This window comes from Colius striatus, chromosome 14 (assembly GCF_028858725.1).
Source record: "Colius striatus isolate bColStr4 chromosome 14, bColStr4.1.hap1, whole genome shotgun sequence".
Lineage (NCBI taxonomy): Eukaryota > Metazoa > Chordata > Aves > Coliiformes > Coliidae > Colius > Colius striatus.
In genome coordinates, this window is record NC_084772.1 from 2,943,304 (window position 1) to 2,971,081 (window position 27,778).

The window sequence follows — 27,778 nt, forward strand, 5'->3', positions numbered from 1 at the left end:
CAAGCCTACTGGCAGGGTTGCTCTGGACAGCCTGATGTGCCTGGGCTCACCCAGCAGTCGGGGAACGCTCCTGGGGTGGGTGTCCTGCTGCTCAGCATGCTCCATCGTGTGGGGCACAGTGTTTTGGGGAGTGAGCTGGGGATGTGGCCTCTTTGTGCTTCACTAGAATCTGTCTTCTGGTGGGTGAAGTGGGACAGCTGCTCTCTCTGTGTCCTGAGGGTTTTGCACCACAAAGCTGGGGTCAAGTGCCCGTCCTGAGAAGCTGAGGCACCAGCAGCTTGTTCCCCTGTCACCCTGCAAAGGCCACAGCCCCAGTCAGGACTGTCACTGGTGGATGCTGTCTCTGTTGGGTGGTGAATACCCTGTGCTTTCCTCTTCGTGGTGCTCTGCTGACGTGGCCCAGGAGGCTGGTGGAGCTGGTGGGCTGGTCCTTTGCCCCGAGCCGTGTTCCTCAGCCACCTCCTTGAAGAGCTGCTGTGTGTTGTGCTTGGGCTCTGTGGAGATGCTGCCTCTGCAGGGACAGGGCTTCCTGCCTTTGCTTTTGTGCTGAAGGTGGTTTCAGAAGCACTGTGGCCTCAGGTGCACACAGCAGCAGAGTAAATCACCCAGCCCTTCCAGGGATCAGCACCTCTGTCTGGGAGCCTCTGGTTAGCAGATGGCAGCTCAGGCAGGCTGGAGTCTGGTGGTTTGCCAGAGAGAGGCAATTTAGGGGGACAAGGCAGCTGGTCATGGGGCCCCAGGCTGCTGCCTAAGAACAGCTCTGCTGCCTCTGCAAAGTCTCTGGTAGGCCCAGCTCAGCCAGTACTGACAGTGGGAGCAGTGGGGCCCCTGCAGCCCAGGACAGCTTTCTGCTCTGTCCTAGAGTGCTTCTGGCTTTTTGCCTGGTCCACAATCTTCCCTGGGGAGCAGAGAGGTTGGTGTGCTTGTTGCTGTTCCTCTGAGGAGGCCTCTGCCTCTCATCCTTGCATTGAGGCAGTGGTTTAGTCATTTGTGGTGTGACACCTGGGGCCTGTCTGCTCACCAGCCAGCCTCAGGCAGACACAGATCCCTGTGAACCAGCTTCGGAGGGGCTGCAGGATGGGGTGAGGTCATGGACCTTGGAGAGAGACAGGGAACTGCTGGGGAGAGGCCAGGGCAGGGCCAGCAAGGTGCTGAGGGGCTGGAACATGTGTGTGAGGAGGAAAGGCTGCAGCCCTGGGGCTGTTGAGCCTGGGGAAGAGAAGCCTGAGCTCAGGGGCACCTCAGCAATGCTGAGAAATGCCTCAAGGGTGGGTGTCAGGAGGATGGGGATGGGCTTTGCTCTGTGGTGCCCAGGGACAGCACAAGGGGGAACGGGCATAGGCTGGGACACAAACAGTTCCCCTGGCCCAGGAGGAGCAAGTCCTTTGGTGCTGAGGTGAGGGAGCCCTGGCCCAGGCTGCCCAGGGAGGGTGTGGAGGCTCCTTCTCAGGAGGTTTCCAACCCCAGCTGGACACGTTCCTGTGCCCCCTGAGCCAGGGGAAGCTGCTGGAGCAGGGGCTGGGGCTGCAGCAGCTCTGCAGGGCCCTGCCCACCCCACCATGCCGGGCATCCTCCAACCCTTGAAAGCTGGGCCACGGGACAACGCAGCTGCCCGTGACTGGTGCCACCGGTGGGTATCCCGCTCGCCCAGGCCAAGCCCCGTGGGGGGATCAGGCCCTGGCAGAGCTGCCCTCTCCTCCGTGCCACGGGGCCGCGGGCGCTGCCGCTTTCGCTTCGCCGCTCAGGCAGCAGATCCGTCCCGCCGGGGCAGGAAGAGGCACCGGGCGCGGGGCGGGCGCGGGCAGGAGGAGGCGCCGGTGCCCTCGCAGCTTCCTCCCGCGGGGGCTGCCCGTGCCCCGGTGCCAGCCATGGCCGCGCCTGCCGCGGGGATCCCGGCCGAGCTGCGAGGTGGGCCGTGCGGGCTTTGGGGGTCGCCAGCTGCGGCCTGGGGGTGGGCTCTGAGCAGGGGCTGTGGGCAAGGGCTGCTCTTGCCCATGAGGGTGGTGCTTGAGCCAGAAGCATCCCCAGAGATGCTCCTCTGGGACGTGGTTGCGCGTAGCTAAAGCTGCTGGGTCCGTGGGGCTGGTGCTGCTGGCTCCCCTGGGCCTGGAGACACAGCCCCCGGCCCCAGCAGCGTGGGGGGTGGATGTGTGAGGAGCTGCTGCTCCTGACCTTCCTTCCTTTGATTGAGAAAGCAACAGGCTGCTGAGATCTCGATATCCGGGTGTGGGAAGGAGCCGGGGCACCACGGGTCGCTGCCTTAGCAGGATGAGGCCTTGAGGATGCTGATGGGCTCGTGGGTCTGCCAGCACCGCTGGGAAAGGCTGATGTGGTTTGGGTGGGGATGGACAGTTGTGGTCCTCACCCTTCTCCTCTGAGGGAGGGCTGTGGCACGGGGAGGTGCTGCTGGAGGAGGGAGGCAGCAGGCAGGAGTGATGCTCTGGCTGGTCTGTGGCCACTGTGGGAGGGAGTGGTTTGCAAACAGGGGGCTGGTGGCGGGATCAGCCACACACAGCGTGGCTGAGAGTTCCCAAACGGGCACAAAAGCAGGCTGTGCCAGGGGGAGGCAGGACTTGGGGGACACTCTTGCTGCCAGTGGTAAATCTGGGAAGGAAAGAGGAGGAACTAGCCCCCTCCTGTTGCTCGAAGCCAGCTGCCAGTGAGCAGGACATGCAGTGTAAATCAGTGTCGCCAACCCCATGTGCTTGATCAGGGCTGACAGCCTGTGCTGCAGGAGCCAACGGGGAGGTGGGTTTATCCCCAGAGCTGTCAAAGCAGTGTGTGGCTTGGCTGAGAGAGCAGCCAAGGTCTGACCTTTGGGTGTGGATGGAGAAGAGCTGGTTCGAGGAGGTGACAGGGAAGATGTCCCCGAGGACAGCAGGGCATGAGGGAGAGGAGCAGGGGTGGCTTCAGCAGCTGCCTCACTGCATGCAAATGTTGCTCTTTCCAGAGGGCATCACCACCCTCCTGGGGACAAAGAAGGTTCTCCTAGTGCTCAGCATCCAGCTGCAGGTGAAGTCCAAGTACGATGACTATATCTTGGTACGTGCAGAGACCAGCCTGGCTCCTGCCCTCCTGCTGTTCCATGGTGACAGGGCTCCCATGCCCCACAGCCCCTGGTCACACAATGTCCCCCTGCACAGGTACTGACCCCCTGGAGAGCCTACGTGCTGCCCATGGTGCTGCCCGTGAGGGTAAGTGCCAGGGACCCTGTGCCATGACAGAGCCCTGTGGCTCCCAAGCTGCTTGGTGCGTGCCCTGGGGAGGTCACCTGGGGTACCAGGTCTGGGAAGCCCCCAGGAGGAGGAGGTGTGGGTCAGCAGGCTGGGGAAGGTTGTGGGGCATGACTGGGAAGGGTGGGAGCTTGGGGCACCCTTGGGTCAACCTTGTCCATCAGTGCTAGGGCTAATCCTGCTCCTCTTCTCCACAGGTTCACAGCAGCTTCAGCTTCCTGGAGGTGAAGGAGATGACAGTGAGAGAGCCCAGCTTGGTGAGTGGCACCAGCACAGCAAACCCACCCACCTTGTGCCCAGCTCCTCCCACCCATGGCAAACCCTGGCCCCGAGCCCACAACGGGGTCTGGGCTGTCCTGGCCTCCCATTGCACATTGAGGGTCCCCCACAGGAGCTCTGCAGGGCATTTACCCCAGTGCCACTTCTGAGGGTCCCCCACAGGAGCTCTGCAGGGCATTTACCCCAGTGCCACTTCTGAGGGTCCCCCACAGGAGCTCTGCAGGGCATTTACCCCAGTGCCACTTCTGAGGGTCCCCCACAAGAGCTCTGCAGGGCATTTACCCCAGTGCCACTTCTGAGGGTCCCCCACAGGAGCTCTGCAGGGCATTTACCACAGTGCCACTTCTGAGGGTCCCCCACAGGAGCTCTGCAGGGCATTTACCCCAGTGCCACTTCCTCTGGCCTCACCTGGGGTATTCCCTGGGGCTGAGGGTGCAGGAGGCACCCAGGGGTGCTGGGGGGCTATGGCACCTCTTGCTTGGCAGGGGCAAGGTGACAATCAGCTGCTGGCTTACTGAGGTGGAGCCAAATTTAGCAGGAGGGTGTTTTAAAGCCCCTTAATCCTCTTAGAGGCGTCGGGTGGGAGCCGTGGAGGAGAGGAGAGGAGGGGGATCCCCAGGTTATGTGGGCTGAGGTGGGGCCATGGGCCTCAGTAACCTGCTCTGTCCTTTGCTCATTGAAGCATGGGCAGCACCAGAGGTCTCAGGCTCAGAACAAGCTCCTGCTGCTCAGCAGCCTGCGTGGCTGGGAGAGAGAGGAGCTGGGCAGAGAGTGAGGGGTGCTGGGGGCTGAACCCCCAGGGTGGAGGTTGGCATACAGCAAGCTCAGGGGTCATTAATCTACAGGCAGGGCCTGGGGACCTGCTGGAAGCTGCAGTGTGATGCCAGCAGCTGATTGGCATCTCGCTCCCACGCCCTATCAGGGTGTAATTAAATCAGGCAGCCTGTTGCCATGGGATTGGTTGTGGGGGGAGGAAAGTTTCCTGCTAGGAACTGAGTGCTAAAAAAGCCTCAGAACCCCATTAGCTGCATGGAAGGAGGAAACCTCGATCCTCCAGCTGCAGCTGGTTCAGGCAGAGTGGAGGCTGCTCTCGCTCCCCACTGCTCTGGGCTGCTCAGTCTGTGTTTCAGGGAGGTTTATGCCTCCTCCTGGCACGTTCTGATCCCTTTAACGTGGCTGATGCTAATTCCTGGTGCTTGCAGCCTCTCCTGTGCTTCACAGCGCTCCAGCTGGGGTTGGCAGCAGCGTCTGGGGGTGTGATGGCTGTCACCCTGGTGCCTGGGGGATGCTGTGTGCTGCTGGCAGCCTCAGCCATCCCCCATCCTTCGGGCCCCACAGGTTGTCATAGAAACGGATGCAGCATCTTACGCCTTCCGGTTCATGTCCTTCGATGATCTGGAGCAAGTTGTCATCCATGTCACTGTGTCACTTAAGAAGGTCTTTCCAGACTCATCCCCTGGGTAAGGCTCTTCTGCTCCTAGCTGTGTAGGTACCTCTTTGCTCCAACAAGCCCCAAATATGGGATGAGTTCAGAGTTAGCCTCTTCTACCAGGTGGAACCCACCCTTGATGGGGCTCTGCTCCCCACTTGCATCAGGAGCAATCTCTGTGGCCACCCTCCACCCTTGGGTTGTGGCTAAGCACAGCTGGGTGGGGAGGGGGATGCTCTTCTCCTGGCCCTGTGCCACGTGCCCCTCTGGTCCTTCTGCAGGACACTGCTCAAGAATTCCCCCCCCAACCTGTACGAGAGGATCCGGCAGGTCACGGACTCGCTGGAGGAAACGCTGCAGAGCAGCCCTGGCCCCTGTGGTAAGCCCTTTTGGGGTCTTTTTCACCCCCCACACATCTCCCCCAGGCAGGACCAGGAGGCTTGAAGCATCCTGGGGACCATCTCAGCCCAGCCCTGCTGGTAGGGCACCCGTGGGGCCTCAGGCCATGAGTGGGGTCTGTTCTCCACCAGCCCACCCTGTCCTGTGGGGTCTGGAAGCTCAGTGTTCTCCTGTGAGGACATACAGGAGAGGATGCTTCCACCCACCTCACACAGCATTGCTGCAGAGCCAGGGACTGTTCTTGTAGCCTGCTTTGGAGCAGGATACTTCCATGTTCATCTCAGAATGCCCCTTGCCTGGCATCTGCAAAGCAGATGTGGACCAAGCAAACAAAACAACCCCCAGCTGAGCCATCACTTTTGGGCTGGCAGCAGACCACACAGACACCCCAGGCCCTTTAAGGAGGGCAAGGAGAGCCCTCACTCTCCCTTTTGAGCCCCCACCATCCCTCTCCTGCTTCCTACCCTTGCCAGAGCCCTGCTCCATGTTCCTGTGCCTGCCACCAAGCCTGCCCTCTCTCTGCAGGGGGGTTCTCAGAGACCTACGCTGCTCTATGTGACTACAATGGCTTTGCCTTCCGTGAGGAGATCCAGTGGGTGAGCTGGGTTGTTCCCTGGAGGACACAACAGCCACGTGCCACTGGGAGGGCAGGGAAGTGGGATGCTCACAGGGCTGTGGGGCTGGGGGCAGCCCAGAGCTGGGAACTGCACTTTTGCCTGGCTCTAGGGCCTCTGCTCCTTGGTGAGGTGGAATCAAAGTGCAGCTGAGCATTAGATGCCTGAGACCAGGTTGTTTCCCAGAGGGTCACATAAGGGGAGCCCCAAGAAATCTGGGACCTTGCTGGCTGTCCCTAGCAGAGGAGCTGGACACAGCCACAGCAAGGCTCCTGTTCCTCTGGGACACTGACTCCCACCAGCCTGGGGGGTGTGTTGTCTTCTTCTGACCAGTCCCTGTGGAAGTTGTCCAAGACCCACCAAGCCATCCCACCAGCCTGGGACAGGTGCCCTGCCAGCCACAGCAGTGGGGGAGGTTTTAGGCTTGGGTTTTAGGCAAGAACTAATCCCCAGTGGAGGATCCCTTAGGACACAGCTCCTTCCAGCAGAGCTGGGCACCCAAGCCCTGCCCAGGGTCAGGTGCTGAGCCTGATCCATGTGTCCATCCATCTGGACAGGATGTGGACAACATCTACCACAGCCAGGACTGCAGGGAGTTCAACCTGCTGGACTTCAGCCACCTGGAGAGCAGGTGAATCCCTGTGCTGCATGGCCTGCAGTGCCCTGTGCCACCCCAATACCCATCCTCACCCTCCCTGCAGTGCCCTGTGCCACCCCAGCACCCATCCTCATCCTCACCCTCCCTGCAGTGCCCTGTGCCACCCCAATACCCATCCTCACCCTCCCTGCAGTGCCCTGTGCCACCCCAGCACCCATCCTCATCCTCACCCTCCCTGCAGTGCCCTGTGCCACCCCAGCACCCATCCTCATCCTTCCAGCCACAGCAGGGCTGCCCCAACGTGCTCCTCTGCTCGTGTCAGAAGCTTTGATCGCTTTACACGCTCTGAGGATGCCACATCTGCGAGGCTGATGCTCCCCCTCAGCAGACAGAGCCCCATCCCCTGGGGGAGTGATGACCACAGGAGACTTGAGCAGCCTCCTCTGTTCATTTTTAACACTTAAATAAGCCCCTGAGCTGCTTCTGGAGGTGAAAACCCAACGTCCCAGCAGCTTCTCGCTGCCTCGTGGCTGTCAGGTGTTTCCTCATGCAAAGCAGCTGCTGCTGCCCACCATGAAGCTTGAGGCTGCTCCTTCCCAGCACCACAAAGAGTGATGCCACAAGCTCAGGCTGTGCCCTGAGGTGTCCCTATGAGGCTCAGCCTTGTCTCCATCCTGAGGGAGATGGAGCAAGGGCTCAGCTTTGGTGGCCACTGGGCTGGGGAGTCACAAGTCAAAGGTCTGGGCTGAGCAGAGGGTCTGTGTTCAGTTGGCCAAAAAGGAGACAGTTTTAGACATGTTTTTTCCTGACCAGGAAGTCAAAAAGAACCTTGTTTCCACTGGAGCAAAACCTCTGTTGCTCTTTTCATGAGAGCTCAGAAGTGAGAAGAGAAAGCCCAAGGTTTTGGCAGAAGCAGGCAAACATTGTGATCCCTTTTATTCCCCCTAAGGGAATGATGTGGGGGGAGCTGAGCTGTGCTGTGGGCTGCTTTAAACTCCTGAATGCTGTGTTGGGGTGTCCTGGGGTTCAGTGTGTCACAGCAGCCCTTTGGGAGAAGCTTGGCTCAGCCTGGCCACTGACTCCCTCCTCCTTGTCACCCTCCAGAGACATGGCACTGAGTGTTGCTGCCTTGTCCTTCAACCTCTGGTTCACCAAGCTCTCCTGCAAGGACTTCAGGCTGGTGAGTGCCATGGCTGTGGGATGGGGTGGGGTGTGCTGGAGGGCACCAGCTTCCCAGCAAGGCTCCCTTCTCCCCTGGCAGAACCAGGAGATTTCAGAGCAGCTGCTCTACATGCTCAGCAAATCCGTGACACTGGAGGAGCTGGTGCTGGAAAACTGTGGGTTGAAAGGGTAAGTAAAGGCACTGCAGGGCCTTGAAGTGGGGGTGAGCATGGAGCAAGGAGGGCTGGGGGCCAGTGTGCCAGGGAGTGTTGGTGCCACAGGCCCTCCCCAGCAAGGAGCTCAGTGGGAGCAGTGAGCATCAGCCACCCTTGGAGATGTTGTGCTTGCTCCCAGCAGCTCCTCAGGTGGAGCCAGCTCTGCCACGTGGGCAGGAGCTGGTGGCACATTCCAGGCTTGGTGGCCACATCTCCTGGAGGTGGCCACAACTGGCTCAGGGGGATGACCCTTCTGCCCACAGTGACTTTGTACAGAGGATGGCCCAGGCTCTCAGCAACCACCCTGACTCTGCCCTGCACACCATCAACCTTGCTGGCAACCAGCTGGAGGACAGAGGTACCCGACTTCTGGGCCATGCAAATGAATGTCTGAGTCCAGCAGCTGCCCTGGGGGCTGTAGCTGGGGGTGGGATGGGTGCCCACCTGCACTGGCACAGCTCAGGGCTCTGCTCTTGCCTCAGGGATCGTTGCCTTCAGCCACCACCTGGAGAAGAGCCCTAAGGGCCTGCAGAGCCTCAGCTTGGCCAGGACCATGCTCACTGCCAAAGGTATAGCCCAGCATCCCACATGGCAGTGCCTGGGGCCAAGCTGGCACCAAAGGGGCTACTGGCAGGGGGCTGCAGACCCCCACCTGGAAAGAGCATCTCCAGGGATGCGATGTCGCCCTGCCCCAGCTGCCCATCCTCTGCTCTGTGGCCCTTCCTGGTGCAGGGGGCCCCCAGGCTTCCACCTGCCCTCCTCTCCTCGAGCAGGGATGAGCACATTATGCAAAGCCCTCACAGACAACAAAGCCATTGGATCCTCCCTGCAGCACTTGGACCTCTCTGGGAACCCCAGCAGCCTGGCAGGGGACGATGTCAGCGTGAGTGCGGGGGCTGCAGCGGGCTGCCATCACCCAGGCCCTGTCCCCAGCATGCTGTGGGTGGCTTTGGTGTGCCAGGGTCTGCACCTTTGCAGGACTTCAGGGCTGGGGACGTGGCTGTGACAGCTCCCTGCTCCCCTGGGGGCAGCTGAGGAGGTGCACTGGGGGCATCCCTCTGCATCTCCTTGCAGGAGGGTGGGAGATGCCAGCTGGAGCAAGGATGTATCCTGGGAGTGGGTGGCATGGGGCTGTGTCTCTGTGTGGGATTCATCCCTGTGCTCAGCAGGAGGGAGGAGGCAAGCTGGAGCTGGGGTTTCTGGGATGAAGGTGCTGAAGGGGAGGCTCAGGGTCCTGAGCAAAGCCCCTGAGCCCCCTCTGCCCTCAGAACCTGCAGAGCCTCCTCCGCCAGTGCCGCTCGCTCTCCCACCTCAGCCTGGCTGGCACAGACTGCCCCTTGGATGCTGTGAGTACCCACACAGGGGGTCCTGGCAGCAAGCCCCCGCCCTCAGCTCCCCAAAACCGTGCTGTGCTGCTGGGGGAGGTGCTGCCTCCTCTCCTCACCCCAGCTGGGACAGGGCTGCAGACACAGGGCGTGTGTGGGGCGCTGGGAGCACGTCCCACTCTGTGCCCAGTGCCATGGGTGGGTTGGGAGCCTGGGGGTTCAGCAGGAGGAAAGGAGCCCCAGCACGGGGCAGACCCCCATGGCACATCCCATCCTCCCACTCCCTGGCAGCTCTTTGGAGCCCTGGTCCACGGGTGCCACCTCAGCCTGGTGCATCTGGATCTCTCCAGGAACGTGTATTCCCACAGGTGAGCCCTGGGGCAGCGGGGGGTGGGGGGCACCATGCTGCTGGGTGCCAGATGATGCCACACTGCACCCATCCTTTTCAGGAGGGTGAAAACCATCTCCCCTGATGTCAAGGAGTTCTTCAGCCAGGCCTGTGCTCTCCAGCACGTCTCCCTGGCAGGTACCAAACTGCCAGCAGAGGCTGTGAGGTGAGGAGGGACCCAGGGGAAGAGGTTTGGGGACACCTGGCCTGGAGGGTGGATGGGGCTGTGGGAGGCAGGGCTCTGGGAAGGATGCCTTCTCCAGCACCAAGTGCTGGCTTTGGTGACTTTCCCAGGGCTCTGCTGCAAGGGCTGGCAGACAACAGCCACATCAGTGACCTGCACCTGGATCTCAGCAGCTGCGAGGTGAGGGACCAGCACCCACGGGTGCCTCTGGCTCAGCCTTGGAGGGGGGATCCCTGTGTGGGAGGGTCTGTGTCCTGCCTGCTTGGGGCTGGGGTGGCTTTCCCCAGGGCAGGCTCTCATTCCCAGAGCCCACTGCCTCTCCTTGTACTGACACCCTGCTGTTCCTTCCCAGCTCAGATCAGCAGGAGCCCAAGTCATCCAGGACCTGATCCCCGACGCCGGCTCCGTCAGCGCGCTGGACTTGGCTGACAACGGTGGGTTGTGCTTCCCCACCTGGGAGATGCTGCCTCCAGCCACAGGCCTGGCCCCCCACGAGCTGCTTGGCAGGGGCAGCTCAGCCCCAGCAGCTTGTGAGCTGCCAGGAGTCCCCAGGGAGGTGAGGTCTCTGCCTCGTGTGGCTCAGCCATGCTGGGTAACGCAAGGGCAACCTGCACCTGATGCCCTGTGGATGTCCTGTGGCAGCTGAAGCTGAGAAATTGCCACCTCATCAGGCTTTTTATGGGTCTTGCCTCCAAAACCAACCACCCCTCCACTTCCCCCAGGGCAGGCAGTCCTTACATGGACTCTTGTCCCTCTTGTGATGCCTGTCCCAGCGTACCAGCCCTCCTCCATCACCTCTCGTGGTGATTCCTGTGGTGGGTGCCAAAGGTGGCCCTTGTCTCTCTCCTGGTTCAGAGAGAGCAGTGTGGAGCATGGGGGGATTTCCTCATCCTCTCCTCCCTCAGGGCTTGACAAAACTTCTCACCTGAGGTCTGTCTGGGTGTGAGCCTCTTCAGCTCACCAAGCCCAAGTGATCACCTGCTGTTAGCTCAGGGTTGAAGCACTGGAAAGGGCTGAACCCCTCCTCACCCCTCTGCAGGACTTTGCTGCTTACCTTGTCCAGTGTGAAGGCTGTGCCAGAGCAATTCTACCACAAACATCACCTCTGCCAGCCCTTAATTTCACCTCAAAGGCTCCAAACCTTAAAGCAGCCTTGCTCAGATCTCACAGCAGAGCCCAGAGCTCCTCGACAGCCAGATGGCTTTGGGAGAGCTGATGTGGTGTGGAGTCTGTCAAAAACCCCTTCAGCCCACTCATGCTCCAAAAGCTCACCCTCTCACCCCAAATCCACAGCCACATTTTGCTGCAGTATGCACCTGGCTTTGGCTTTGCCAGTAGAGCAGCTCCATGCAGGAGGGATGGGCTCTCCTGGGGGATGGGTCTCGCTGCCTCTTGGCCCTGGCTGCACAGATCCCTGCCCACAGCCCCGTGGGAAGGACCTTGCCTCTGCTGGCTGCAGCCCTGAGGGTGGGAGTTGCAGAGCTGTGACAACTCCTCCTGCCTTGTCAGGATGATGCCATCTCTGTAAGCAGTCCCTGCAGCTCAGGCACAGCTGTGGCACCTCAGGAGCAGGACTTCCCTGGGGTCACTCCCCAGACACCCCAGCTCTGCTCAGGTCTTTGATCTCCTTGGGAGAGCCATGAAGGTGCTCTGGGCATCTCTCTGCTTCCCACAGTGACTCTGCAGGTCTCTCCTGAGGGCCCACCATGGGTGCCACCTCCATGGGCTGCTCAGGGCATGTGGTGAGTGTCTCCTGTCTCTCCCAGGCTTTGACCCTGACATGGTCACCCTGGTGCTCTCCATCGGCCGAAGCAAATCCATCCGGCACGTCTCCTTGGGGAAGAACTTCAACATCAAATCCAAGTGAGTGCAAAGCTGCAGCACCTGGGCCAGGAGCCATCCTGGCACCGTGCACCCACCTCAACTCAACCATCCAAAGCCCCTGGGCTGCTTGGGAGTGCCAGGGATTGCCTTCTCCAGAGCCCAGGGGAGAGACAAGCAGTCCCTGTGGGAGCTCAGGCGCTGTGGGGATGGGTCACAGCCTGGGGTGAGGGCAGGAGGGGGGATGAGGCTCTGCCTGTGGCCCCAGGGGATGTGTGGGGGATGCACACACAATCCCCCCCCTCTCCTCTCCCACAGGGAAGGGCTGCTGGATGTCCTGCACCGCATTGTCCAGCTCACCCAGGAGGATGACTGTGTAAGTGCAGCTTGCCCCAGCTGTGCCCCCCGTGCTCCCAGTTGCCCTCTGCCACCACGGTGCAGCCTCCATTCCAGGGTGCCACCAGACCCCTCCTGGCACATCCTGGGGGAGCCAACCTGCCTCCTTGCCACTGCCCTTCAAATCCCTCTGCTCTCCTTGTGCTGTGCCTGAAGCAGCTGCTCAGGCAGAGACACGGGAGCTGTTCCCGTTCATCTGGGAGAGCTGGAGCCTGTGGCTGGCTGAAGGCTCCCAGGAGGTGTTTGCTGGAACCTGGCTGCAGCCCAGCTTCCCAAAAAAAATCCCTCTTTCCTCCTTGCTGCCTGCCAGGCATCTGAGCTAAATCCAGCAGCACCCATTGCCCTTCTGTTTCTTGGGCTTCAGCATGACTTGGGCTCTCCAAACCCAGCACGGGTGACCACAGCAGCTGCTGCCTGGGGATGGAGGCTGTGTCTGCAAGGGTGGCACATGTCCTGGCCACCTCTCCCCCTCCCTGTCCCCTTTCCAGCCTCTGCAGTCCCTATCTGTGGCAGAATCACGCCTCAAGCTGGGAACCAACGTGCTGCTGAGTGCCCTGGGCAGCAACACCAGCCTCGTCGCTCTGGACATCAGCGGCAACGCCATGGGGGACACGGGGGCCAAGATGCTAGCCAAGGCCCTGCAGATCAACACCAAGCTCAGGTAGCAGCAGCTCCACGTTGCCTTCTGGGTGCCCTTCTCACCTTGTGCCAAGTGGCCCTGATACTGGTTGTGATGCTGATGCCACCAGAGGAGGCATCCTGGTGATCGTGGCTCCTGCTGAGCATGGATGTGGCCCTGGACCACTGCTGGCACACGCTCAGAGGCCGTGGCTGTGTCTTACTCTCATGGCAGTGGTGGTGGGGAATGTGTGAAGGGCAAAGAGAGCAGCTCAACCCCTGCCCCAGCACTTGGCAGCTCCCTGCCAGGCTCCCACAGACTGCAGCAGTCGCTGCCCTCACTGCCCACTCTGGCATCGCTTCCTAATATGCTGGGGTTTGGCCACATTGTGCTTGTGAAGGCAAAGCAGAGGGGTCTGCAGGGGAGGAGGAAGGGGATCTCCCAGCCAGGGGTGTTCCTCTCAGGGACATCTGCCCCCACCAGCAAGATGGTCCCTGGCTGTGTCCTCCCTGCCCTTCCCTCCCTCCAGGCACCAACATTCATTACAGCTCCTTGTAAAGTCCAAGTTTAGGTTTTCAATAAGGAGAATTCAGGGTTTGAACCCCGTTTCTAGGCTTTCTGGTGCTTGGGATGAGCCTTGGCTCACTCTTCCTGGCTCCCAGGGGGTGCAGACAGGGCTTATTCATGTCTTCCTCTTTGCAGGACTGTGGTTTGGGACAGGAACAACACAACAGCCCACGGGCTCCTGGAGGTGGCTCAGGCTTTGGAGAGGTAAGGAAGGAGCTGCTTGGTCCTCCTGGCTTGCTACCACCATGCAAAAGAGCCTCTGGCACCAGCATGTCACCACCCCCAGGGCCCCTTGTCCCTCTGAAGCAGCAAGGAGACAGTTGTATACAAATCCCAAGGAATCTGGTCCACAGCTTGGGCTTTGCAGCCAGCAGAGCAAATTGCCACCCCTTTGGTGGTGGCACCTTCATTACCAGCCTCAGGGGCTCCCTTGGGCTCTGCATCCCACCCTTGTCCCCAGTGAGCACAGCTGGAGATGTGATGCTCCTCTCCTCCCTGCCCCTGAAAGATGAGTAGAAGGTATCCAGCTGCCAAGAACATCACCAGATTTGGTGTTTGGCCATGCAGCTTCTCCAGAGGCCTGGAGAGTGAGGGAGGGGTGGATGGATGGAGAGCCCTGGGTGTGTGGTCCCTGCTGTCCCATTCGGGTTTGCTGATGGCCAGAGTCTGCCCATGCCCATCTGCAGCTCCAGGCTGCTCTGCAGTGGGCTCTGGCCCAGTGTGGTGTCTGTGGGGGAGTGGCTGGTGGTGCTGAGCCCTGGGGGGGCTGTCAGGAGCCCATCAGCCCCTGCTCAGCCCCACACTGCCCTGCAGGAATTACACCCTCAAGTCGATGCCTCTGCCGCTGAGCGACGTGGCGCAGGCGCAGCGCAGCCACCCGCAGACCACCGAGGCAGCCGTGCACAAGGTATGGGCTAGGAGCTGGGGGGCTGGGGGCTGCAGGGCTGGGGGCTGCAGGGGCTGCAGGGCTGGGGGCACCCCCACAGGCTGCTGACAGCCTCCTGCCTGCTGCAGCTCCAGGCCTGCCTGGCGAGGAACCAGCTGCGGCGCACGCTGCCCGCACAGACCTTCCGCCTGCAGCAGGGCATCCTCACCACCTCTTCGGAGCAGGTTGGACACCAAAGGCTGCATTTCTTTTTGGTGGGGTGGGAAGGGCCCTGCAGAGCTGCTGCAGCCCCTGCTAGAGCAGCTTCCCCTGGCTCAGGGGGCACAGGAACGTGTCCAGGTGAGGTTGGGAACCTCCTGAGAAGGAGCCTCCACACCCTCCCTGGGCAGCCTGGGCCAGGGCTCCCTCACCTCAGCACCAAAGCACTTGTTCCTTGTGTTTAAGTGGAGCTGTTTGTGTTCTGGCTCCTGTCCATTACCCCTTGTCCTGTCCCTGGGCACCACAGAGCAAAGCCCATCCCCATCCTCCTGACACCCACCCTTGAGGCATTTCTCAGCATTGCTGAGGTGCCCCTGAGCTCAGGCTTCTCTTCCCCAGGCTCAACAGCCCCAGGGCTGCAGCCTTTCCTCCTCACACACATGTTCCAGCCCCTCAGCATCTTGCTGTCCCTGCCCTGGCCTCTCTCCAGCAGTTCCCTGTCTGTCTTGAGCTGGGGAGCCCAGAACTGGCCACAGGACTCCAGATGAGGCCTCAGCAGGGCAGAGCAGAGGGGGAGCAGAACCTCCCTCACCCTGCTGCCCACACCCTTCTAATACACCCCAGATAACTGCTGCCTCAGGCAACCCTGGCTAGTTCATGTGAGCTCCTGCAAGCAGCATAAACCCCTTCTTGCCTTTCATGAGTGAAGGCAGAGCAATCCCGAGGGATGTGAGTGGGGGCAGGCAGAAAGGACATCTCCAAGGAACTCTCCTGGCTGCATCCACACAGCACATTCCCATCTCCCTGGGTCCCCTGCAGGCGAGTTCCTGCCATGTGGTGTCCCCAGCTCTGAGGTGGGAAAGCTCAGGGTTGGGTGAGGGGAGAGGAAAGCACATCCTTCCTCAGGGAAGTGGTGAGGAGGAGGGGGACTGGCAGTGCTGCTCCTGTATCTGTGTGACACAGCCTCCCCATGTTCCAGGTGGTGAATGAGATCTGCCTGAGTGTGCAGAAGCACATCGAGGTGCTGAGCACGTGGCCGGGCCGGGAGCTGGAGCTGGACATCCTCGGGGCAGAGGAGGCTGTGAGGAACGCCAACCTCTCCGTCAGCGTGAGTCTGAGCTGGGGAAAGCCCTCAGCCCCCAGCCTGGCATCCACAGGGGTTATGGAATTCAGCAAGGGCAAGGGGAGAGTGGTGCATCTGGGAAAGAACAACCCCATGTACCAGCACAGGCTGGGCAATGAGCTGTTGGAGAGCAGCACAGGGGAAAGGGAGCTGGGGGTGCTGGTGGGCAGCAGGATGAGATGAGCCAGCAACCCAGTGGCAGCCTGGGGTGGGTTAGAAGGGCTGTGGGCAGTAGGTCAGAGAGGTTCTGCTGCCCCTCTGCTCTGCCCTGTGAGACCACATCTGGAATAGTGTGTCCAGTTCTGGACTCTCAGTTGCAAAGGACAGGGAGCTGCTGGAGAGAGTTCAGTGCAGGGCCACAGAGATGATGCAGTGGAGCATCTGCCTTGTGATGAAAGGCTGAGGGAGCTGGGGCTCTGCAGCTTGGAGGAGGCTGAGGGGTGAGCTCATTGATGTTACAAACCCATCAAGGGTGGGTGTGAGGAGGCTGGAGCCAGGCTGTGCTCAGTGATGGCCAATGACAGCACAAGGGAGAATCAGACAAGCTGGAACAGAAGAGGTTCCAAAGAGACACAAGGAAGAATTTCTTCCCTGTTGAGGTGAGGGAGCACTGGCAGGGGCTGCCCAGATGGGCTGTGGAGTCTCCTTCTCTGGAGACATTCCAACCCAGCTGGATGAGCTCCTGTGTGCCCTGCTCTAGGTGCTGCTGCTCTGGCAGAGGAGTTGCACTGGGTGAGCTTTGGAGGTCCCTTCCAGCCCTTGAGACTCTGTGATTGTTCAGTTAATGACATGATGGGCAGTCAGGGCACCCAGGAACAGCCTAGGCAACAGATGCCTGCCCCTGAGCATGAGCAGCTGTGAAGTTCTGAGCCCTTTTCCAGAACAAGGCTCAACATGTTCTCAATCCCCCCCTCCCTCCCACAGCTGTGTGTGCACCCCTCAGGAAGTGAGGGGTTAGAAGGGAGAGGTGGGTGCTCCAGCTTTGGGCACAGCCTGCAGCTCAGGCTGGTGAGAAAGGCTCCCTGCATCCCAGGGGTCTCTCCTTGGGACACCCTCCTGCCATGAGGATCCTCCCTCTGTGTGCCATGAGGATGCTCCATCAGCAGCTGCTGCCACTGTCAGCCCTGGTTTCACCCTCCTGGTCCCAGTTCTCTCTCCCCACTGCAACTTTTCCTCCTCTTGCCATTTCCTTCAAACCATCTCCTGTTGGGTTTTTTCCCAACTCCCTTGGCACCTTCCTGGGGTGTGCCAGAGCCAGGAGGTCAGAGGACAGTGCTGATGGTGTAAAGGTGGTGAAAGGGGAGGGAAAGGATCTCCTCTGATGCAGGCAGCAGCATGGCAGGATACAAGAAGGGAAGGAGGGTCAGGCTGGAGGCACACAGAGGGGTCAGAAGGGTTCTGTGTCTCCCCAGCTGATGCCAGCAATGCTCTTCCATGGGCAGCCAGAGGAACAGGCTGTGTGGGGAAGGATGGAAAGCAAAGCTGAGGTGCCACAGGGTGATTCCCACTCTGTCTCCCCATTGCAGATCCTGCCCCTCCTGTATGAAGCTGGGAACAGCCCGTACCAGAATGGGAAGCTGCAGCACAAGCTGGAGTCACTCACTGAGGAGGTGTCACAGAGCTGCAGCAGGGAGATCCAGGTGGGCACCCCAGGGAGCTGCCAGGGGCAGGGAGCTGCTGCAGCACCATGGGCTGCTTGTCATCCTCAGCCTGGGGACAAGGAATGTGGCATCTCCTGGGAGCCAACTGTATCCCCAGAGAATAGGCATCCAAAACTGCCCTTTGGGGTTTTAGGACATGAGGAAAGGGGCTCAAACTGCCCCAGGGGAGGTTGAGGTTGGAGCTGAGACAGAACTGTTTCCCTGAGAGGGGTGTGAGCCCCTGTGCCAGGCTGCCCAGGGAGCTGGGGGAGTGCCCAGCCCTGGAGGGATCCCAAAGCCATGGTGCTGAGGGCTGTGGGTCAGTGCAGGGCTGGGCAGGGTGAAGGGAGGGCTGGGGCTTCAGCAGCTTCAGGGGCTTTTCCAACTCAAAGGACTGTGTGATTCCTGCCCAAACTGCAGGGGATCATGCAGGCAGTGCTGGACACAGCACACAGCCTCTGCCCAGCCCTGCTGCAGAAGAGCAGCGTCAGGGACCAGCTGCTCACTGCCATGTCAGAGCACATCTACTTCCAGGACCACCTCAACCTCAGTGCTGTCCTGGACCAGATGGTCACCGATGTCTTCAGCAAGCTGAAGTGGGTGACATGTTCTTCCTTCTCCCTTGGCAGCTGGTGCTCACCCATGGGGCCAGATGGGGGTTTTGGGGGCTCCCTGCTGTCTGCTCCTCTCCCCACACAGTAGTGATGGTGTGCTGGGACTCACTGCTGTGTTTGCCCAGCTGTGGCTTTGCTTTCTGCTTGGTTCTGCTTTGGATATATCCCTAAGGAGCCAGGGAGTCCCATGGGGTGATGTCCCCATAGGTACATCCCCATGGCTGGCAGAGGGGAGCCCCCACCATCAATGTGGGGATGCACTCAGCATCCTGCACCCCAGACAGCATCTGCTTCTGCCTCAGCATGCACCCAGCAAGCCAGAGCCCAGGCCACATCCTGGCTTGCCCTCTGGGTGCCACAGCTGAGCATCCATCTCCCCAGCAAGGCTCTCCCTGGGGTGCCCAGCCCCATGGCTTGCAGGGGCTGTGGCTGCTGACCCTGACACCCCTCTCTCTGCTTCCAGTGAAATCAAGCTGTCCATTACAGCTGCTGTGGCTGACTGCATTGTGGATGCTGTGCTGGGAGACCTGACCATGGCCCAGTGCAACCTGGTGAGTGCTGGGGACTGCCAGCACCTGTGGGACGAGAGGAGCTTGCAGCAAGCTGGGGTCAGTCTCTGCTGCTGAGCAGGATGAGAGGAAACAGCCTCAAGCTGCCCCAGGAGAGGTTGAGGTTGGAGCTGAGGCAGAACTGTTTCCCTGAGAGGGGTGTGAGCCCCTGTGCCAGGCTGCCCAGGGAGCTGGGGGAGTGCCCAGCCCTGGAGGGATCCCAAAGCCCTGGAGCTGAGGTGCTGAGGGCTGTGGGTCAGTGCTGGGCTGGGCAGGGTGAGGGCAGGGCTGGGACTGCAGCAGCTTCAGGGGCTTTGCCAACCAAAACCATTCTGTGATTGTATGGCAGAGGGTGCAGGGCTGGAAGAGGCGGCTGTTGTGTACTGCTGGCAGTGCCACGGGTGCTGGGGCAGGCTGACAGTGCAGTGGGTGCTGGGGCAGTGCCATGGGTGCTGGGTCAGTGCTGATAGTGCAGAGGGTGCTGGGGCAGTGCCAGCAGTGCCACGGACACTTGGGGCCTTGCCACAGGCGCTGAGGCAGGCTGGCAGTGCCATGAGTGCTGGTGTAGGCTGGCAGTGCCATGGGTGCTGGGGCAGTGCTGACTGTGCCATGGGTGCTGAGGCAGTGCCACGGGCACTGGGGCAGGCAGGCAGTGCAGCAGGCTCTAGGGCAGTGCTGACTGTGCCATGGGTGCTGGGGCAGTGCTGGCTGTGCCATGGGTGCTGGGGCAGTGCTGGCAGTGCAGCAGGCTCTGTGGCAGTGCTGACTGTGCCATGGGTGCTGTGGCAGTGCTGGCAGTGCAGCAGGCTCTGTGGCAGTGCCACGGGCGCTGGGGCAGGCGGGCAGTGCAGCAGGCTCTGTGGCAGTGCTGACTGTGCCATGGGTGCTGGGGCAGGCTGGCAGTGCAGCAGGCTCTGTGGCAGTGCCACGGGCGCTGGGGCAGGCGGGCAGTGCAGCAGGCTCTGTGGCAGTGCTGGCAGTGCAGCAGGCTCTGTGGCAGTGCCACGGGCACTGGGGCAGGCTGACAGTGCAGCAGGCTCTGTGGCAGTGCTGGCAGTGCAGCAGGCTCTGGGGCAGTGCTGGCAGTGCAGCAGGCTCTGTGGCAGTGCTGACTGTGCCATGGGTGCTGGGGCAGTGCAGCAGGCTCTGTGGCAGTGCTGGCTGTGCCATGGGTGCTGGGGCAGTGCTGGCAGTGCAGCAGGCTCTGTGGCAGTGCCACGGGCGCTGGGGCAGTGCTGGCAGTGCAGCAGGCTCTGTGGCAGTGCCATGGGCGCTGGGGCAGTGCTGGCAGTGCAGCAGGCTCTGTGGCAGTGCCACGGGCGCTGGGGCAGTGCTGGCAGTGCAGCAGGCTCTGTGGCAGTGCCATGGGCGCTGGGGCAGTGCTGGCAGTGCAGCAGGCTCTGTGGCAGTGCCATGGGCGCTGGGGCAGGCAGGCAGTGCAGCAGGCTCTGTGGCAGTGCCATGGGTGCTGGGGCAGTGCTGACAGTGCAGCAGGCTCTGTGGCAGTGCCACGGGCGCTGGGGCAGTGCTGGCAGTGCAGCAGGCTCTGTGGCAGTGCCATGGGCGCTGGGGCAGTGCTGGCAGTGCAGCAGGCTCTGTGGCAGTGCTGACTGTGCCATGGGTGCTGGGGCAGTGCAGCAGGCTCTGTGGCAGTGCTGGCTGTGCCATGGGCGCTGGGGCAGTGCTGGCAGTGCAGCAGGCTCTGTGGCAGTGCCATGGGCGCTGGGGCAGTGCTGGCAGTGCAGCAGGCTCTGTGGCAGTGCTGACTGTGCCATGGGTGCTGGGGCAGTGCAGCAGGCTCTGTGGCAGTGCTGGCTGTGCCATGGGCGCTGGGGCAGTGCTGGCAGTGCAGCAGGCTCTGTGGCAGTGCCACGGGCGCTGGGGCAGGCGGGCAGTGCAGCGTGTGGCACGGCTGGGGCCGGCAGTGGCTAATCGGTGCCTAAATCCGCTCGCAAATCCCGGCGCGGGCAGGGAACAGCGCGGCCGGGGCCGGGCCTCGGCCCCCGCGATAATTTAAGCGCTTCCTAATGGTTTTAGGCGGAGATCCTGTCCAAGCAGGGGCTCGACCTGCCGGCGCTGCCGCCGGAGCCGCCTGAGGACGATGCCGCGGCGCCCAGGGGCCGGGATCCCGCGGAGCTGGCGCTGGAGGAGGTAGGGTGCGACCCCGCCGGTGCCCGCTGCTCTGATCCGCCTCAGCGGATGATGCCGGGCTTAGGCACGCGGCCCCGGCGGCGCTAAGGCAATTAGCGCTGGGGAATGGGCCTGTGAGCCTGCCTGGCCCGTGGCCTGGGCTGCTCCTGCCTGCTCCCCTGCAGCCGGCCTGTGCTTTGGCGCCGTGGCACTGGGAAGCAGCCGAGCCCACCGCTGCGGGCGGTCTGGGTGCCGGGGCGGGATGGGGGGTGCAGCTGTGTGGGGCTGGGGGTGGTGGAGGGATGGCAGCCGGCGCTGGGTGCGGCCTGGCTGGCTCAGGGGGTCGTGGCCATCGCTGTCCCTCTCTGCTGGCAGTGCAAGATGGCCCTGCGGAGGAAGAACAAGCATTTCAGGAGCATTCGTCCCACGCCGACCGTGAGAAGTAAGGACCCTCCCTTTGCCAGGGCTTGGCATGTGCCATGCCACCTTTGCTGGGGCAGGGGGCTGGCAGCAGCCGTGCGGGGGGATGATGGGCCGAGCCTTGCAATGATGCCACAGGCTGTGGGCAGCACCTGCTGAGGCTCTGTCCCCTTTGCAGAGCCTGGCCCAGGGCCGTGGTGTGGCTCTGCAGGCAAAGCTCACCCACAGCTTGCTCTTGTTGCTGTTTTGGGGGTTCAGCTGGCTCAGTACCCCGAGCTCTGTCCCCACATAGCCAGCCAAGGGTGGTGACTGTGGATGCTGCAGGACCTGCCTCATTTCATCCCATCCCAGAGACCACCCCGGGCATGGGCATCACCAGCCCACCCAGCACCCTGGGGGGACTGGCCCAGGAGAGGATGTGTTTACCCTCAGGTGCTTGTGCTGCTGAGCTGCACCAGGGCTTCTCTGCTGCTGGTGTTGCCCCAGGGAGCCTGAGGGGTTGGGACGACAAGCAGCTACCAAGGGGCTTTTGCTTTCCATTGCTTTGGCTGAGATGCATATTTGACTTTGGCTGACCCAGAGCTCATGCCTGACCCAGGGCTGATGCCCAACCCAGGGTTGATGCCTGACCCAGGGCTGATGCCCAACCCGGGGCTGGTGCCTGACCCAGGGCTGATGCCCAACCCAGAGCTCGTGCCTGACCCAGGGCTGATGCCCAACCCAGAGCTGGTGCCCGACCCAGGGCTCATGCCTGACCCAGGGCTGATGCCTGACCCAGGGCTGATGCCCAACCCAGAGCTGGTGCCTGACCCAGGGCTCATGCCTGACCCAGGGCTGATGCCTGACCCAGATGCCTGACCCAGGGCTGATGCCTGACCCAGGGCTGATGCCCGACCCAGAGCTGGTGCCTGACCGAGGGCTCATGCCTGACCCAGGGCTCATGCCTGACCCAGGGCTGATGCCTGACCCAGGGCTGATGCCCGACCCAGAGCTGGTGCCTGACCCAGGGCTCATGCCTGACCCAGGGCTCATGCCTGACCCAGGGCTCATGCCTGACCCAGGGCTGATGCCCAACCCAGAGCTTGTGTCCAACCCAGGGCTGATGCCCAACCCAGAGCTGGTGCCTGACCCAGGGCTGATGCCTGACCCAGGGCTGATGCCTGACCCAGGGCTCATGCCTGACCCAGGGCTGATGCCCAACCCAGAGCTGGTGCCTGACCCAGGGCTGATGCCTGACCCAGGGCTCATGCCTGACCCAGGGTTGATGCCTGACCCAGGGCTGATGCCCAACCCAGAGCTTGTGTCCAACCCAGGGCTGATGCCTGACCCAGGGCTCGTGCCTGACCCAGGGCTGATGCCTGACCCAGGGCTGATGCCCGACCCAGAGCTCGTGCCTGATCCAGGTCTCATGCCTGACCCAGCACCTTGCAGCCAGGTGTCCCCAGGAGCCCCCCGAGCCCTGCAGCATCCTGACCCCCATCAGTGGCCGCCCGGGGGAGGGGGCTGCCCGCAGAGCACAGCGGGTGCCACTCGCAGGGCCAGTGCCCGCAGAGTCGGTGCCACACAGCTGCCTCCAGCCGCGGGTCTCGGGGCTGTGCTCCGGGGGGTCGGCTCCGCCCCTCCCCCGCAGCATCCCACGCACACAAAGCTCCCTCCCGGGGCGCCCGGTGAGCCGCGGCGGAGCCGAGCTCGGCCCCGCTGCCCCTGGGAGCGTGGGCGCAGGTGACGGCGATGCTGATGACGATGCCGCCGCCGCCGCTGATGATGATGATGATGATGATGAGGAGGCTCGGCGATGCCGGCTGCCAACCGAGGCCCTCTCGCCCGTCGTAGGTGTGTCGGAGCCGGGTCCGGCTGCGGGCAGGGTGTCCGGCGGGCTGGGAGCGCCGCGGTCGCCCGGCCCCACCGCGCCGCCGCCGCGTCCCGCCGCCACAAAGGATGCGGAGCCGGCGAGCGCCGAGCTCCCCGCCGCCGGAGCCCTCATGGACCTGCCGACCGCCGGCGAGAAGCTGGAGCACTGCACCAAAGCCAGGCCCCGGCCCAACCGCCGGCACAAGCAGCCGCCCAGCAAGCCCAATGTAAGGAGGAAGGGGGAGAGGGGGGCGGGGGGGGGGGGGGGAGGGGGTGTCTCTTTTTTTTCCTCTCAATTGGGGGAATTATTGCAGTGGGTGTTTGTTGCAAGGCAGGAAAATGAGATGCATGGAGCCGTGGCTGGGTTATTATCCTGCATTTCAGCCGCTGCCAGAGCCTCCTCCTCAGAGGGGGGCAGCCCGAAAGGATGGGCAGAGGGGCTGGAAGGGGACAGGGAGAGCACCCATCTCCTTTCCTGCTGCCCACTGGGAGATGCTGAGCAGTGGGGGACCGAAAAAGCCCGCAGAGTTTGTGCTGGGAGGGCTGGCACGTTCAGCAATGGCTCTGGCCGTGCCTCTGCTCCTGCACCCGGTTTGCTCCCCCCATCCCAAACTGCTCGGCAGCCGCCCTGGCTCAGGGGATGCTGCTGGGGCTCTGCCCACCACAGCAGGGTGGGTTTCACCCCCCAAAGGCTTGCAGCTGGGGAACCTCCCCTGGCAGCCCCCTTCCCAAGGGAGGAGTAACTTTTGGGTGCAGGGGGTGAGGAGTCAGGCTCTGTTGCCATCCCCAGGGCCAGATCCTGCCGGCAGTGCCCATCCCCACACCGCTGTGGTGCAGCTGCAGCGCCTTGCACAGCCCAGGCATGTTTGCCCTTGGCCCATGGTGGGAGCAGAGGAGAGGCAGGAGCTGATTCCCATGGGCAGAATGGGTGCTGGAGGCTGGAGGGGCCAGGCAGGGCCTGGGGACCACCACCTCAGCACGTCCCTCCCCAGCGGGACGGGCCAGCTTGGCACTAGGGCTCGGCCAAGACTTGAGGCAAGATGGGTTTGACAGATGCAATGTGACAGGGAGAGCAGAGCTTGGGTGGCTGGAACAGCTCCTGAGCGGCATCAATCCAGCTGTAATGAAAAGTTGTTATGGATTGAAATGCCATGATGGGGAAGAGCCTCCCTCCCTGTGAGAGGAAGCCACTTGCTGGGGTGAGGAATTGGAAGGGCAGGGGCTGGAAGGGACCTCTATGGATCATCTGGTCTGAGATGATGGTCTAGAGGAAGAGACCATCTAGAGGAAGGTGCTGTGGAGGGAGGCTTAGCTATGGCATGGGCTGCTTTGCCGTGGGGATGGAGTGGGCAGCCTTCATCCAGGCTGTGGTCCTACTCCAAGGCTGGACTTGAGGATGGGCACCAGGCTGAAGGATGCAGGTGTGGGTCCATGCAGGGCACCCACTCTGTCACCCACCTGAGTGTCCCCCAGGAAGCATCTCTGCCAAGGGCTTCTCCCAAAGGCCTGTCTCTAGGAGGGTTTAGCAAGGTTTGTGTCACCAAGGAAGGACAGAGGCACCTTTCCCGTGTGTAATCCCAGGGATGCCATACCCTGGGGCCACCAGCACCCCCTGTGTGCAGGGGGCTGGCAGGAGCCTGGGGCAGGCTGAAGCTCTGGATGCCAGAGGTTAGAGCTGGGATGCAGCTGCTACCACCACAGTCCAGCTTCCACACTGGGTGCACAGCGAGGGGGAGGGTGCCAGCACCCATCCTGCACAGGCACCCTCTTGTTCGTGCACAAGTGTGGGCGGCATGTGGGGGGGCATGGGGGTACCTCTGCCCCCCATGGGGCTGATGGCTGTGCTTGCTCCCAGGTCCAGCCTGTGTCCTGTGAGAACAGTGAGGACAGGAGCATCACCCGTGTGGATGAAGGGCTGGAGGACTTCTTTGCCAAGAGGCTCATCACAGAGGAGCTGCCGTAAGCCTGGGGGGAGCCCAGGGCCCGCAGCCAGCCCTGCCATTCTGGCACCCTCCCACCTTCCCTTCCCCTGCAGATGCTGCTGGTCCTGGGGCCAAAGGGGTTGGGGAAAACATCACCAAGGGCAAGGCTGCTGGGAGAGGGCTGGGATGGAAGATACAGGGTGCAGGATGCGGCCAGCACCACCCTCCCACAAGCCCAGGGAGGGATGGTGGGGGTCTGTCCCATAGTGGGGCAGCACCCCTGGGGTCCTGCACTGGGAAGGGCTTTCCTTGCCCTTACCCTTGCTGGAACAGCATTGTCTCAGGTGGGCTGCCCAGGCTCTGGCTCCATCCCTTTGGGGTGGGGGATGTGTGGGAGTGATCCCTCTCCCCTCTGCAGCCCGGAGCTCACCTTTGCCCCCCTTCCTCTCTCCTCAGCCCCACGGCTGCAGAGCCCTGTGTGGGCCCAGCCCCTCTGGCGCCCTCCGGCTCCCGCACCCTCAAGAAGAAAATCGGGATCTTTTTTGCCTTCAAGAAACCCAAATCGCTGCGGGGCTCGAGGTGTGAGAAGGAGCCCGAGGGCGGCCCCGCTGCCGCCAGGAGCAGGCGCTCCATGCTCAGCGACATCCTGCGAGCCCCCAGCAGGGCGGGCGAGGCGAGCAAGCCGCTGAGTAAATCAGAGGAGGGGGGGCTCGCCGCTGAGCCCCCCGCAGAGCCCGAGCACTGCCGCACCCCCGACTCTGCCCGCAGGATCCGGCCCAAGTACTCGCGGGAGGGCAAGTCCCAGTCGCTCATTCTGCTGCCCGGGGAGGATGAGGATGCGCTGGGGGTCAGGCAGGACAAGGTACGTGCCGCCAGAGCCCTGCTGCTCCCCGCGGAGGGGGGCGGTGGTGGGCTCAGCAGGGACACTGGGGACACTCCCGCTGCGGGGGGGCTGTGCCTCCATCCCCCCCGGGGGCACGGCTGGGGTGGGCTGCCCCGCGTTGTAGGGGGCTGGGGGGCCGTGCCCCTGGCAGAGCTGTGTGTGTCCCACAGAAGAGGCAGCTGGAGAAGAGCGAGGGGGAGCTGGCGGGGTCCCTGGAGCAGCGTGTGCAGGTGATGCTGCACCGCATCGGCGTGGCCAAGGGCCCGGCCCCCGGCGCCAGGAAGCAGCAGGTGGGGAGCAGCTCAGCGGTGGGACACATCCTGCACCCCCAGGGAGGGATAGGGGTCCCCCAGGCAGGCCCCAGCTCTGTGCCATCACTGGCCCTTGTCCTGTCCCCTAACCAGGAACCCATGTGTGGGCTCCTCTGTGCTGCACCGTCTGTCCCTCCTGCCCTTGCACCCATCCCCTGCAGCCATCCCCAGGCCTGGCAGCACCCTGTGCCCTGCTGCCCATCATCCCTGAGGGTGCTGCCACCCTGACCTCCTCACCTCTTACCAGGTTTCTTGCCCCTTGCAGAGCAAAGACAGCGAGATCAAGAAAGCCGGCTCAGATGGTGAGGGGCTGCACCCTCTCTCCTGACTCCCTACCCAGCTGGGCACCCATGAGGGGGCACGGGCAGCCCCCTCGGGCTCCCAGCTGTGCATCCCCCCACAGCCTCTGTTGGCTGGGTGCCAGTGGCACGGGGCAGACCCCAGCTCATGGGTGCTGGCTGGGGGCTTGTGCTTGCAGGGGACATCGTGGACAGCTCTGTGGACTCCCCCCCTTCCCTGAAGGCCCGCACGCACTCCGTGTCCACAGGTGGGTCACCAGTGGGTACTGGGTTGGGTGGGGGTGTCCCAGTGACCATCAGGGCAGAGGGCTCCTCTCTGCTGGTACCAAGCAGTGCTACCTGGGGACTAGGGTCTGTGGGGTCTGCTGGGCACGAGCACCCAGGCAGGGTCCCACCTTCGGGAGGGTGCCCAAGCCTGGCAGCAGTGGCTGGAAGCCGCGTCCTTGGGGAGGCTGCAAACGGGTTCCCAGCCCCTAGAGCCCTCCCCCTGGGCCAGCACAGCCGGGCACCCACAGCCGGGTCCTGCCTTGCCCCCAGACGCGCCGTCCCGCAGCCCCGCGGAGCCCCGGCCGGGCTGGAGAGCCCCGGGCAGGCAGCCGCCCGCCGAGCCGCAGGGCTCCGAGCAGCCGCCCCGCTCCTGCCTCCCGGGGGAGCCTGCGGGCCGCGAGGGCTGGAGCAGCAGCCTGCCCCGGCCGGGGAGGAGCCCGGCAGCCGCCGTGCCGCGGAGGGTGAGCCACGGCGGGGAGGCGGGCGCCGGCAGCCCCCTGCCCCTCCTGCCAGACGCCCAAGGTAGGGGCTGCGTGAGCTGCTGCCCGGCTTCCCCTCCCGCTGCTGGGCTGGTCCTGGAGCCCCAAGCCCCCACCCCGTGCCAAGGGGGCTGGGGATGCTGCAGGCTCCCCGTGCCCACAACAGCACCTCCGCGCCGCTTTTGCAGAGCCCCGGCTGACACCGTGGCTGGCAGCCCCACGGGCCACCGGCCGCCGAGCTTTGTCCGTGCACGAGGAGCAGCTCAGGGACCCCGAGTGCCCCGAGGAGCTGGGAAGTAAGTGGGGGCTGGAGTTTGGGGGGAAGGGGCACGAACACACACCCCCCACACACACCCCATGCTGGGGGAGCTGGGCTGTAGCATGCCATGGATGTGATGGGGCTGCCTGTGTCAGCTGGTGGGGGGCTCCCTGGCGTGTACGTGTGTCCTTGCATGGCTCTGGGCTGTGGCAGCAGCGGGGGCTGCTCGGCGTGACCCGGGGCCGCTTGTGCTCCCCAGCGGGCACCGTGCCCCTGCGCCTGCGGCGCTCGCCCGTGCTGCGGCGGAGGACGAAGCACGACTCGCTCCCGGAGCCCGAGGGCGAGCTCGGCCCCTCCCCGGCTGCCGCAGGTGAGACGCGGCGCTGCCCCATCCCGCGCCCCGGCTCGGAGGGTCCCGCCGCGCCGCCCACCGCAGCCTGCTGCGTGTCCCCCGCCGCAGCCCCGGCACGGACTGTAGCGAACGCACAAGCCTCAGCAGACCAAAGAGGGCCGGGCCGGGGGGAGGCAGCGCCGGGGCCCTGAAGCCCCCTCCCCATCCCCCGCATGCCGCCGCACTGCTCCCGGCCAGACCCCGCGGGGGCCGGGCTGGCGGGGCCGGCTGCCTCCCGCACCGCCCCGCACCGCCGGGGGCTGCGGGGGGCGGCAGCGACGTGGCCGGGCAGCGCGCCGGAGCCCGCGGCATGTGCCGGAGATGGCATC

The 27,778-nt window shown here is 63.1% G+C and overlaps 1 protein-coding gene across 1 annotated transcript; it reads left to right on the forward strand.

Moving 5' to 3' along the window:
- The first annotated feature begins 1,868 nt into the window (after window positions 1–1,868).
- Window positions 1,869–27,611, forward strand: CARMIL2 (capping protein regulator and myosin 1 linker 2). Its single transcript, XM_062007560.1, has 39 exons — window positions 1,869–1,908; window positions 2,951–3,042; window positions 3,144–3,194; window positions 3,431–3,490; window positions 4,851–4,972; window positions 5,223–5,320; window positions 5,866–5,936; window positions 6,512–6,585; window positions 7,657–7,732; window positions 7,814–7,902; window positions 8,192–8,286; window positions 8,411–8,497; window positions 8,702–8,811; window positions 9,197–9,274; window positions 9,545–9,621; window positions 9,703–9,807; window positions 9,936–10,005; window positions 10,178–10,259; window positions 11,592–11,688; window positions 11,965–12,022; window positions 12,531–12,703; window positions 13,364–13,432; window positions 14,042–14,135; window positions 14,243–14,338; window positions 15,292–15,420; window positions 16,962–17,075; window positions 17,496–17,671; window positions 18,153–18,240; window positions 20,275–20,388; window positions 20,743–20,809; window positions 22,621–22,865; window positions 24,494–24,597; window positions 25,017–25,422; window positions 25,614–25,733; window positions 26,020–26,056; window positions 26,233–26,301; window positions 26,591–26,842; window positions 26,988–27,095; window positions 27,318–27,611. The coding sequence occupies exons 1-39, from the start codon at window positions 1,869–1,871 to the stop codon at window positions 27,599–27,601; spliced, it is 4,377 nt and encodes a 1,458-aa protein (XP_061863544.1). The 3' UTR covers window positions 27,602–27,611.
- The last annotated feature ends 167 nt before the right edge of the window (window positions 27,612–27,778 follow it).

Bases quoted from the DNA above. Each gene is read 5' to 3' on its own strand.
- CARMIL2 (XM_062007560.1), top strand. From the start codon at position 1,869: ATGGCCGCGCCTGCCGCGGGGATCCCGGCCGAGCTGCGAG. The intron at 9,275-9,544 runs GTGAGTACCCAC...ACTCCCTGGCAG, and splicing joins CAGACTGCCCCTTGGATGCT to CTCTTTGGAGCCCTGGTCCA. The intron at 14,339-15,291 runs GTTGGACACCAA...CCCATGTTCCAG, and splicing joins TCACCACCTCTTCGGAGCAG to GTGGTGAATGAGATCTGCCT.